The sequence below is a fragment of the Camellia sinensis genome, chromosome 2 (genome assembly GCF_055761805.1).
Source record: "Camellia sinensis isolate YWXY chromosome 2, ASM5576180v1, whole genome shotgun sequence".
In the NCBI taxonomy this organism is placed as follows: Eukaryota; Viridiplantae; Streptophyta; class Magnoliopsida; order Ericales; family Theaceae; genus Camellia; species Camellia sinensis.
This window is the reverse complement of record NC_138962.1, coordinates 127,992,993-128,005,827: the sequence shown is the minus strand read 5'-3', so window position 1 is coordinate 128,005,827 and position 12,835 is coordinate 127,992,993. Positions and strand designations below refer to the sequence as shown.

The 12,835-nt window shown below is 39.8% G+C and overlaps 1 protein-coding gene across 1 annotated transcript; it reads right to left on the bottom strand.

The window, feature by feature from the left end:
* Positions 1-929: 929 nt before the first annotated feature.
* On the bottom strand, positions 930-11,984 carry LOC114276808 (uncharacterized). The gene is made up of 8 exons (XM_082912999.1): positions 10,135-11,984; positions 6,397-10,053; positions 6,259-6,313; positions 5,913-6,159; positions 2,003-2,044; positions 1,311-1,338; positions 1,134-1,158; positions 930-1,013 (listed from the first exon to the last, which is right to left on the bottom strand). The coding sequence occupies exons 1-8, from the start codon at positions 11,982-11,984 to the stop codon at positions 930-932; spliced, it is 5,988 nt and encodes a 1,995-aa protein (XP_082769125.1).
* Between the last annotated feature and the right edge of the window lie 851 nt (positions 11,985-12,835).

Here is a 12,835-nt window from a genome sequence, read left to right as displayed (position 1 = left end):
AATTTATGTTCTTTTTCTGCTCCTATTTGATCACAAAAACAGTTTCAACTTCTATATGTGGCTGTCTTTTGTTCATGATTACAGTTCCATGTACAGGGGGAGTTTATGTGACATCAAGCTGTGCAAATCTGGAAGATGCAGTTTTGTTTCCAAAATGTTTTACTGGTGGTGGAGAGGTGGTAGCATTTTGCGCCCTTCTTGGTGGCTTCGTGATGATTGGAATTCCGTTTCGGCGATGGCAGCTAAAGGCGCCTTGTCTAGAATCCTCAATAAGTCAAAGAATAGGTCTACTTATGGCTGTGTAAGTTATTTTGTGTCCTCTTGGTGTTTTGTTCTTGGTTGTAATTTGTACACTTCCTGGGTGTTTGTAGTCCATTTAGCTAGTGTGTGGGCCCATTTTGGGCTGTTTATTTTATTTTTTTATGTTTTTTTATGTTGTTTTGGACATGCTTCGTTTGCCTTTCATGGTGGCCTTTGTGCAGGCCCCCTGTTTATCATGGACATGGCACCTGAACAGGTTTTATGCGGTCTGTTTTTGTTTGTAAGTCTGTTCGGTTGGGTTCTTGTGTTGTAGCTTGGTTGTAGCTTGTAGCTTTGTAGCATGGTTGCTGCTCCTTTTGGTGTTTTTGTTGTAGTAGTGGTAGGGCCTGGGGTATGCCCCTTGTAATCGTGTAATTTTTGTTTTGTTTTAATTTATTCTTATTCACCCAAAAAAAAAAAAAACTTGTGCAAAATACCATACTACAAAACCATGCACATCTCGCATAGATAGGCCAACTAAGAAGAAACCACTGTAAACTGACTAATAAAACCAAGAAAACAGAGTTTAAATAAATTAAAATAAAAGACAATCTTCATCCAATAGGTGCTTCTAGCAGCCATCACCGAGAAACATTGAACACGAACATCCCAAAGGCATGAGACCATGTTTACACCAAAGCAGCAACCACCCAGGGAGGACCAGATCCGCCTACCCAAGCAGCCCCAGTTGAACTCAAACATTGTAGTAAACCCTGTAAAGACAATCATATGTGAGCATTTCCAGCACATATAAGAACCTCTAGGCCTTAAAACACAGATAAAACACTCATTATAGGCACGGAATTCACTCGGCCCACAATTTAGGAACTCACACCACTCAATTTTTTCTTCCTTAACCTGCACATAAAGATATACAATATATATAAACATTAGCAAATTTATCTGGCTAAGGTCACTCAACCCAATTATGAATGAACAGTTTAATATCCACCCAAAAAAAATGGACAGTTTAAATATTCCTCACAGCACTCAACCCTCAATTAAGAAACAATGAGTCACAGGAAACTCCAAGCAGACCTGCACAAGAACAAACCATTAAAAAACACTCTATATTGCTCACCAACACTCAACCCTCATATAGAGAAACTCACATCACTCAGCAGCCCTCCCATATCTAATAATATGGGGCTTCAGAATTGTCTCTGGCAGATTCCACGGGTGTACATGACATATGAATTTCATCTGACTTTTTGCTGCCTGTTATCGAGTGTGTTCATGCTCCTCATTTTTCATGCGACACATGAACACATTTTGGCTATTTCTATTATGTATGGTTTATTTAGGTTAGGACGTATTTCATTTATTTTGTCCAGATAGTTCTGTTTTGTTTCGTCAGTTTTTCTGGGTAATTCTGGAATGGCTTAGTTTTTGTTTTTTCTTACTCTGGTTTCCTGTATAGTGTTTTGGTTAGGGCCTGGGGTATGCCCCTTGTCGTGGTGTAAGTTTTTTGTCTTTTATTTTATGACTTATCCACCCAAAAAAAGAAACCAACTGTCACCTGTGGAACTAGGCAAATACTTAATGGACATCATTATGTTTCTAACCATCTAGATAATAGATTGAATAACCACTTCTTCAGGTTTAAATTCTTTGTTAAAAATACGGTTATTTCTCTCAATCCAGATGTAGTAAACAGAGCACAAGAAAGCATTACTAAGGATATTAGCCCTCAAAGAATTACCTTTAGCCTCTTTAGTAGCATCTGTAACAATGTCAGGCCAATCTAAATTAGGCCAATTTATATTACACATAACGTCAATAGCACACCAAATTTTGTTAGAAAAGATACACTTAAAGAAAAGATGGGAGTGACTTTCCCCAGGATCAAGGCAAAAAGGGCACTTGGAGTGAGACGCCAAACCAAACATATTTAACCTATCACCAGTATAAAGTCTATTCTGGATGGCCACCCAGACTATAAAGATGACTTTAGGAATCTTATGAGGGCCCCAAATCAGCTTATGCCAGTCCACTCTAGCAATCTATTCCGCCAATGGTTCCAAGCAGAGTGAATGGAAAACTGACCATCAGTAGTAAGTTTCCAAATAGTTTGGTTACACCTAGAAGAGTTAGGCCTACAACACACAGGAGTAGAGGAGATTCACTCCTGAATTTCCCAAGAGTTGGGAGTAGGCCACTTCCAAGAATAACCATCAATGATTTGACACACTTTAGTCTCACTGTTAAGGCATGAGTCATACATAATTCTGTCCCCATACTTGTTCCAAAGAGGACCAAGGGGATGCCAATTATCATACCACAGGAAAACGGACTCCCCACATCCAACTTGGTGAATAATCAGAGGAGACATCCAATTCCTAAGAGACAATATCTTCCTCCACACCCAGGATGGATCATTTGGGACTTTTACTTTCCAAAAGCTCTTACCCTTAAGTAAATAAGACTTAACCCATTGACGCCACATAGACCGCTCCCCCCCCCCCCCCGAAAACAAAAACCAAAATATGCATGGCTATAGTAGCTCTATTCCAGACATCTAAATGAAACAATCAGTTACCACAACTAATTTGTTTCTGGAACAAAAGGGGAAAGAAGGAGAAGGAAGGAGAGAGTTACAGAGAAACTTTCTTCTTGAGAGCTCGAAGAGAAAGTTAGAGCAAAGAAAGAGAAATATGAAGAAAATCAAAGGGAATTCAAATTCAACCTTTGGGACTCGAGAATTGAACACTTAGGCGATTTCAAAAACCATAAATGAACTTCTTATATTAAACTAATATCGTTGAGCTGCAATTACTCAGAAATTTCTCAAGGGAATTAAAATTCAACCTTTTGGACTCGAGAATTGAACACTTAGGCGATTTCAAAAACCTTAAATGAAGTTCTTATATTAAACTAATATCGTTGAGCTACGATTACTCGGAAAATTCTCTTTCTTAGAGGCCGAGCAAGGATAGTTTGAGTTAAACTTCGCCACTTAGGGTTATGAAACAATTACTCACCTAAGCTAATTAGTTTCTAGAACAAAAGAGAGAAGGAAGCAGAAGGACGGCGAGAGTTACATTCTTGAGAGCTAGAAGAGAAGTTAGAGAAAAGAAAGAGAAATAGGAGGAAATTCAAAGAGAATTCAAATTCAATTTTTGTGAAATTGAGAATTGAATACCTTGGTGATTTAGAAAATCTTAAATGAGGTGCTATGTTAAACTAATATCGTTAAGCTATAATTACTCAGAAAGTTCGCTATCTTAGTGGCTAAGCAAGATTAGCTTGAGTTAAACTTGGCCACTTAAGCTTATGAAAGAATTTGTTACCTAAGCTAATGAGTACGTAGAACAAAAGAGAGGAGGAAGGAGAGGGACGGAGAAAGTTACAGAGAAACTTCCTTCTTCGGAGCTGGAAAAAAAAAAAGTTAGTGCAAAGAAAGGGAAATATGAAGAAAATCGAAAGGAATTCAAATTCATCATTTCTGACTTGAGAATTGAACACTCAGTTTATTTAGAAAACCATAAATGAGGTACTTAACTTAAACGAGCATCGTTAAGTTACAATTGCTTAGAAAATCCTGTATCTTAGAAGCTGAGCAAGATTAGTTTCAGTTAAACTCGGTCACTTAAGCTTATGAAACAATTATTTACCAAGCCTATTTAGTTCTTAGAACAAAAGGGAGAAGGAAGGAGAGGGACGGAGGAAGTTACAGAGAAACTTTCTTCTTGAGAGCAAGAAGAGAAAGTCATAGAAAAGAAAGAGAAATTGGAAGAAAATCAACCAGAATTCAAATTCATCCTTTCGGACTAGACAATTGAACACTTAGGTGATTTAGAAAACCTTAAATGAGGTGTTTAACTTATAAATTAATATCTTTGAACTACAATTGCTCAGTCAATTCTCTTCGTTAGAGGCTAAGGAAAATTAGTTGATTTAAACTTGGCCACTTAAGCTGATGAAACAGTTAGTTACCTAAGCTAATTAGTTTCTAGAACAAAAGGGAGAAGGAAGAAGATGGACAGAGAAAGATATGGATGAACTATCTTCTTGAGAGCTAGAAGAGAAAGTTAGAGAAAAGAATGAGAAATAGAAAGGAAAAAACAAAAAAACAAAAAAGAATCAAAAGGAATTCAAATTCATCATTTTGGACGTGAGAATTGAACACTAAGGTGATTTAGAAAATATTTAATGGGTTGCTTAAGTTAAACTAACATGATTAAGGTATAGTTACACAGAAAATTCCCTTTCTTACAGGGTAGGAAAGATTAGTTTGAGTTAAACTTGGCCAATTATTAAGCTTACGAAACAATTAGTTACCTAAGCTAATTAGTTTCTAGAACAAAAGAAAGAAGGACAGAGAAAGTTACAGCGAAACTTTGTTCTTGAGAGCTAAAAGAGAGTGTTAGAGAAAGGAAAGAGAAATAGGAAGAAAAACAAAGGAAATTCAACTTCATCCTTTTTGACTTGAGAATTGAACACTTAGGTGATTTAGAAAATCCTAAATATCGTTAAGCTACAATTACACATAAAATTCTCTTTCTTAGAGGCTAAGCAAGGTTAGTCTGAGTTAAACCTAGCCACTTAAGCTTATGGAACAATTAGTTAGCTAAGCTTATTAGTTTCCAGAACAAAAGAGAGAAGGACGGAGAAAGTTGTAGAGAAATTTTCTTCTTGAGAGCTAGAAGAGAAAGTCAGGGAAATGGAAGAGAAGGAGGAAGAAAATCAAAAGAAATTCGAATTCTTTTTTTTGGGTGAATAAGACATAAATAAAAAAACAGAAATTACACAGCTACAAGGGGCATACCCCAGGACCTAACGAAAACTATACAAGAACAAATGAAAGAAACCAAAACACTCAACCAGCAAACAAAACCAAAATAAAAACATGACAAGAATAACTATCAAGACACAGACCCGAACATACAAAAATGTTCATGTGTCCCATAATAAACATATGGGAAAGATGAACACAATCAGACAGGTTCGGGACCAAACAGACCAGCTTAAACATGCACATCCCGCAGTTAAAGCATAAGACCTAAGAATAAACAAGCATACATCAGGCTTTGACAACCAAATAGTCAAATAAATAAGAAGCAAAAGGTTCCTCCCATTCTGGACATTTCCAGCGGTCACAGTAAGCAAAGAAAGAGAAGTCCAACCCGCGGCTGTCCCATTTATCAGAGAACCTAGGATGCTATCCACAGATGTTGGTCCTATGCAAAAGAGGAACCTGTCGAGAGAATACCAAGCACAGCAACCAGGCATACCAAAGTCCACAGTACAAAACCCACAAAACAACAAACCAGAAATGCCGTGCACATCCCGCACGGATAGGCCAAAAGGAATTAAACACAGCAGACCATTTATAATGTCCAACCGTAATGAGTTAAAATAACAGGAAAGAAAGACACTCATGCTAAACCATGTACAGCCCACACGGTTAGGCCAAAAGGAGTGACAACCAAGCAAAACACTCATAGTCCATACACATTCAAATAAAATAAAAGTAAACGAAAGACAAGTACCCACAAAGGCGCTATAAGCAGCCATCAACATTTGCCAGAAAACACGACCACCCATAGTGCCATCGAACCCAAAACAGTTCATACAGCCCCAACAGAACTCAAACATTTTAGTGTACTCACAGCAGCCTGATCTGCCCAGCATAGGAGTTGCGTAACAGCTACATCCTTCAGACGCGTAGCACGTATCCCTATCCAGGCAGCCACCATATTGCTCAAACATTGTAATAGACCCTGTAGAAGAAGTCAGAAGTGAGTATATCCAGTGATACCAAGGACCAATCATAGTAACAGCACACTCAATGTAGGATCTCTCAACACTCGGCCCACAGTTTAGGGGCTCACACCACTCGAAATTAGCTTCCTTATCCTGCACATAAAAATTTACAGTATATATAGTCATTAGTAAAAATTTGTTTATGGCTAACATCACTCGACCCACAAGTAATTGGAGAACATATAAAGTAACTTTCATCACTCGACCCTCAAAGATAGATAGATCCACTTGGGACTCCCGAGAATACCTGCAAAAGAAAAAAAATTTAAGTACATAAACTCTCATATAAGCTCACCATCTCTCGACCCACATTTAGTGAACTCACATCACTCAGCAGCCCTCCCATTTCTGATGCTATGGGGCTTCAGAATTGTCTCCGGCAGACTCCATTTGTCTAGAAACCATTTGTCACCATTGGATCTAGGAATATTCTTAAGTGACAGCATTCTATTTCTAACCATTTGGATAACAGATTTAATGACCACCACTTCAGGTTTTAGCTCTTTGTTAAAGATTCTGTTATTTCTCTCAATCCAGATCATGTAAACAGTACACAAGAATGCATTACTAATGATATTCGCCCTCAAAGAGTAACCTCTAGTCTCCTTAGAAGCAAAGATAACACTTTCAGGCCAGCCAAGGACAGGCCACTTAATGTTACAAGCAGCTTCAATGGCACACCAAACTCTACTAGAGAATATGCAATCAAAGAATAGATGGGAGTGGCTTTCCTCCAGGTGGAGGCAAAAGGGGCATTTAGAACAAGTAGACAGGCCAAACATACGGAGTCTATCACCAGTGTAAAGTCTATTGTGGAGAGCCACCCAAACAATGAAGCTGACTTTAGGGATTCTGTGAGGGCCCCACACAAGCTTATGCCAAACCACTTTATCGAATTTCTTTCTCCAATGGTTCCAAGCTGATTGAATGGAAAACTTACCATCAGTGGTAAGATTCCAAATAGCTTGATCAGTGTTGGAAGGATTAGGATGAAAGCACTCAGGAGTAGAGGAGATTAGCTCCTGAATTTCCCATGAGTTGGGAAAAGGCCATTTCCAAGAAGACCCCTCAATGATTTTACTGACTTTTGTATCACTGTTAAGGGCAGAATCGTAAATAATTCTGTCCCCGAATTTGTTCCACAGAGGACCAATGGGGTGCCAATTATCAAACCAAAGGAAGGTGGTGTCCCCACACCCAATCTTATGCTTAATCAGTGGGGAAACCCACTTCCTAAGAGACAATAATTTCCGCCACACCCAAGAGGGATCATTTGGAATCTTAACTATCCAGAAACTCTTTCCCTTTAATAAATAGGATTTGACCCACTGACACCACATCGATCCCTCACCACCAGAAAACAAAAACCAAATGTGTTTAGCTATGGCCGCTCTATTCCAAATTTCTAATGATTTAAAGCCCAAACCTCCCTCATTTTTCGGAGCACACACAGAATCCCAGGCAATTTTGGCACTATGAGTTTTAAGATCAGTACCAGACCAAAGGAAAGCTCTAAGAATACTCTCAATCTCCCGGATGACCTTCTTGGGAAGGATGAAAAGGGAGGACCAGTACACTTGCATAGAGAAGAGAATGGATTGAATGAGCTGGCTTCTACCAGCGTAAGACAAAGCTTTATTGGTCCAACTCTTCACTCTTTTGGTGATCCTATCAATGAGAGAACCACAATCAGCAGCCCTCAACTTAGTGGTAATTAAGGGGACTCCAAGGTACCTAACAGGAAGAGTCCCAACATTAAACTTAGCAATCTCAAGAATAGAACCTCTCAACTCCAAATCACAACCAGAAAAGTAGATGTTACTTTTGCTGGGATTAGGAATTAGGCCAGATAAGGATGAAAACTCCTCAAGGCCTTCCATAATGAGCTTAACAGTAGAGGCATCACCCCTACTAAAGATCATAAGATCATCAGCGAAGCAAAGATTAATGATTTTAGTCTTGTCGCACTTCCAATGAAACTTAAAAAGAGGGTGCTTAGCTTTCTCCGTCAAGATTTTGGCAAGGATTTCCATGGCCAAAACAAATAAGTAAGGGGACATGGGGTCACCTTGTCTGAGGCCTCTAGCACCTTTAAAGTAGCCATGAAGGCTACCATTGATGCAGATTGAAAAGGAAGGGCTAGTAATGCAGGCCTTGATCCAAGAAATCATGACAGGAGGAAAGGCCATAGCCTTAAGAATATCAAGTATAAACTCCCATCTCACACTATCATAAGCTTTCATAATATCCACCTTTATAGCACACTTCGGAGTAGGGGAGTGCCTGTGATACCCCCTCATAAGCTCTTGAGACAGGAAAATATTATCAGAAATTCTCCGACCCTGAACAAAAGCTGATTGAACAGGGTCAATAAGATCAGGGAGAACGGACTTAATCCTATTGGCTATGATCTTGGCAATGCACTTATAGATGGTGTTGCAACAAGAAATAGGCCTGAAGTCACCCACTTTCGCTGGGTTGGGGACTTTGGGAATGAGAGCTATGATAGTGCTATTAACTTCATTCAGAAGTTTGCCAGACTCAAAGAACGTTCTAATGGCTTGGGTAACATCTTTCCCAACAATAGCCCAGGATGTCTTAAAGAAGCCTGCAGAGAAACCATCAGGACCGGGAGCCTTATTGGTCTTAAGAGACCAAAAAGTATCCTTGATCTCTTGGTCAGTAACCGGGCTCGCAAGCATAATAGATTGATCAGGAGAAACACAGGTCGTAACCAGGGACTGAATTCTAGCAGAACCATTATACTGGTCATCAAACGGGGTACCAAACAAGCCAGCAAAAAAATTTGTAAAAGCATTCTGGATGTCCTCTATTTTAGAAGATTTTTGGCCATCCATCAACTCCAGATTCAAAATCTTACCCCTATTGATATTCCCCTTTATGGTTTTAAAGAAGAAGCTACTATTTCTGTCCCCTTGGCTAAGCCACTGGACACGAGATTTCTGGAGAGCCAAACTCTCTTCAACAGCCAGGAGGTCAACATGCTGCTTAAAGATGGTGCGCTCAATTTTCTGCAACTCACAATTACTCGGATCCTTATCCAGCTTACGTTGAGCAGAGAAGAGCTCACCCTTAGAGGTTTGGACTCTAGTAGATATGTCACTAAAGTCTCTCTTGTTCAGAGCCTTAAGTTCAGGCTTCAAATATCTCAATTTTTGGCACACCCTATACATAGGAACACCATAAATATACTGATTCCAAACTCTAGAGACCACAGTATTGAAGTCCTCATGGTTGGCCCAAAAGTCAAAATATTTAAAAGGTTTCTTAAAAGAAGATTTCTTGTCAGAGACATTAACCACAGCAGGGGAGTGGTCAGATATGCCAGAGGGTAAAAATGTGGCAAAAGAGGCAGGAAAGGTATCCAACCAAGCCTCATTAACCAGCACTCTATCAATTTTGGTTGCGATGTAATCCCCACTAGTTCTCTTATTGGCCCATGTAAATTGGCAACCCCCGTAAGAAAGATCAATCAATTCAGATTTCAGAATGTATGTATTAAACTCCTCTTTGACCCTAGACCAGCTAATAGAGCCCCCAGATTTCTCATATGGGTACCTTATAGCATTGAAGTCCCCCAGAAACATGATAGGAGTATTGGACAGCAAATGGGAAGTCGTAGCCATAAACTCAAAAAACTCTTTTCGAATGTCAGGCTTATTGTCAGCATAAACAAAACAGATTTTAAACACGTTATCAGACGAAAATTCATGAACTTCGCAAAAAATATATTGGTCAAAAGCTGATAACAGTGTAACTTTACAAAAATCTGGGTCCCAGCAGACGCAAATCCTCCCAGTTTTAGTAGGTTGTGAGTTTGTCAAAAAGGGCCAATTGTTTACACCAGAAAAAATCTGCTGTTCATTTAAGGCTTTTATTTTCGTTTCCAAAATGCCCAAGATTTTAATGTCTTCATTTAACAAAAAATTTTTAACCTCCTTCAGTCGATGAGGATTATTAAATCCTCTAACATTCCAAGATGCAATTTTTAAAGACATAGGAAATCACAAAAATTATGAACCCACAACCAGATAAACTGGGATTTACCTGCGTTTCTTCCTCTGGCTCTTGTTGCCTTTGCCAGAGGAGCTCCCTTTTGCCTTAGTGCCACCTTGAGCCTTCTTAGTGGCCGAACTACCAGGGGTGGTTTCCACTAGATTTTCCACTTTAGCCCGCAATTCTACATCATTGGGAAGAACCAAACTGGTAATCTCCATCAGACTGTTCTTCAAAGCCTTCAAGCCATCTATCTCTTGGACCTCAATTTCCCCTTCAGTTGGAGTAGACACTGCCGATGGTACTGGGATAGTTTCCTGAGCCACGATTTCCCCTTCGATCTCCACTAACTCCTCCTGAATGTGCTCTAGCTGTATACTCTGTCTTACATCAGTTTTCGGTAGGCCATCCTCCTTTGAAGTTGCAGGAGTATCTGTCTCAGGTACATCAACCTTTCTCTTACCCTTGGCTTTGACAGTTTCCCATCCCGGGTCTGGGTTGTCTTCTGTTTGTTTCTGAAGGTTTAACAGGGCAGCCACTTGGGTCTTAACACATTTGGTAGTGTCATGCCCAAAAACAACACAGTGGTCACACTTAGGGGGTAAACTCTGATATTCGACTTTTACTACAGCTTCTGCATCTTCACAATTTACTTTAAACATCGATGGAAGATTGGATGTTGCTTCAACCTCCACGCAGACTCTGGCAAAGGACACTCTACTCCCCTGTTCAGTAAGTTGATCCATAAACAGAGGAGTACCTACGACACTTGCAATCCGGCTCAGCCCATCACTATCCCAATATTCAAACGGCACATTGAAGAACTTAGCCCAGACTGGAACAGTAGTAGCTTTTTCCTTCGAAAGCTTCATCATCCGAGTCCATTTTTTCAGAAAAAGGTTGGATCCACCTATGTACCATGGCCCTCCTTCAAGGACCGCACTACAACATTCAGGGCTTTCAAAAATGAAGAAACTGAAGCCTTCTCCATTTGCTAGAACTTCCTTCAAACCCTTGTTTTTCCACAAAGCAAACGCACTATTTTTCAAGTAATTATAAGCCACCCCTTTGTCCAGGAAGTACCCTACCAGACATGAATCCCATTTCTCTAAGGGGTTGGGTCTTGGGGGGAGACTCACACTAACAAAGCCATCATTCCGAATAGGGGGAACATACCTCAACGGGATATTGGATCGCGATGATGATGCAGCCACTTCAGCCCAGGATTTCGAAGGGCCTTGACCTCTGCCTCCTCCTTGCCCTCTACCTCCTCTACCTCCTCTGACATTTGAAAGCCCACCCCTTCGGGAAACCGTCTCTTCGCGACCAACATCTCCGAGGATCGGCGACTGCACTGGAATCTCTTCAGTAGTTTGGACCTCCTCGACTGAGACAGTATTCACTTCCAGCCCTAGATCTGTGGGTCGATCTAGAAGATTCTCATCATGATTCTTACCATCGAGCCTATTTCGAGCAACCAGGACACTATCTGGTAGATTTTGAAACAAAGGGGTTTCAAAATCCGTACGATCTGACCATCGCGGTGAAAATAATGAACCCGCTATAGGTGGCGAGGTCATAATCGATGATGATGGGTCTTTCATTCTCGCTATACGATCGGCCAATTGTTGAAAGCTTGAGGGTTTCATCGCCCTTAGTTCTCCCTGATTAGAAGATTTCTCCACAACCTCGGTTTCGTTGGACTGCCCAATCTTCAATCCATCCACATCTATACGATCTAAAGGCAGATCCATGGACGCTGCACTCAAAACCCCAAATCTGTTGTTAACAAACCCTCGTGTATCACTCACTATACCCTCCGTATGAACTATGCTCACCTTATCCTTTACCCGTAGATCCAAAGGACTCTCAGTATTTAGTACCGCATTAACTCCTGTCATCTTAATCAATAAGGAATTGAAACCCTAGAAACGCAGGTTTCTAGAGAGATGCGGGAGCTTCTCACTCTAACCCATTAGAGAAATTCGAATTCATCCTTTTGGAAGACTTAGATGATTTAGAAAACCTTAAAGGAGGTGCTTAGATTAAACTAATATCGTTAAACTAGAATTACTCACAAAAATCTCTTTATTAGAGGCCAAACAAGATTAGTTTGAGTTAAACTTGGCCACTTAAGCTTATGAAACAATTAGTTGCCTAAGCAAATTAGTTCCCGGAACAAAAGAAAGAAGGAAGGTGAAGGACAGAGAAACTTCCAGATAAACTATCTACTTGAGAGATAGAAGAGAAAGTCAGAATTGAACAGTTAGGTGAGTCAGAAACCTTCAATGAGGTGCTTAAGTTAGACTAATACTGTTAAGCTAGAATTACTCAGAAAATTCTCTTTCTTAGAGGCAAAGCAAGGTTAATTTGAGTTCTACTTCCCCACTTAAGGTTATGAAAACAATTGGTTGTCTGAGCTAATTAGTTTCTAGAACAAAAGAGAGAACAAAGGAGAAGGGCAGAGAAAGTAACAGAGAAACTTTCTTCCCGAGAGCTAGAAGAGAAAGTTAGAGAAAAGAAAGAGAAATAGGGAGATAATAAAAGGGAATTCAAATTCAACCTTTTGGGCTTGCACTTAGGTGATTTAGAAAACCTTAAATGAGGTGCTTAAGTTAAACCTATATCGTTAAGCTACAATTACTCAGAAAATTCTATTTCTTAGAGGCTATGCAAGATTAGTTCGAGTCAGACTTGGCGACCCAAGTTTATGACTAAGCTAATTAGTTTCTAGAATAAAAGAGAGAAGGAA

Coding starts and splice junctions, on each gene's coding strand:
- LOC114276808 (XM_082912999.1), bottom strand. CDS start 11,984: ATGACAGGAGTTAATGCGGTACTAAATACTGAGAGTCCTTTGGATCTA. Junction 6,160..6,258: donor TTGAGGGTCGAGTGATGAAA/GTTACTTTATAT, acceptor TTTTATGTGCAG/GATAAGGAAGCTAATTTCGA. Junction 2,045..5,912: donor GCTGGGCAGATCAGGCTGCT/GTGAGTACACTA, acceptor GGCCTAATTTAG/ATTGGCCTGACATTGTTACA.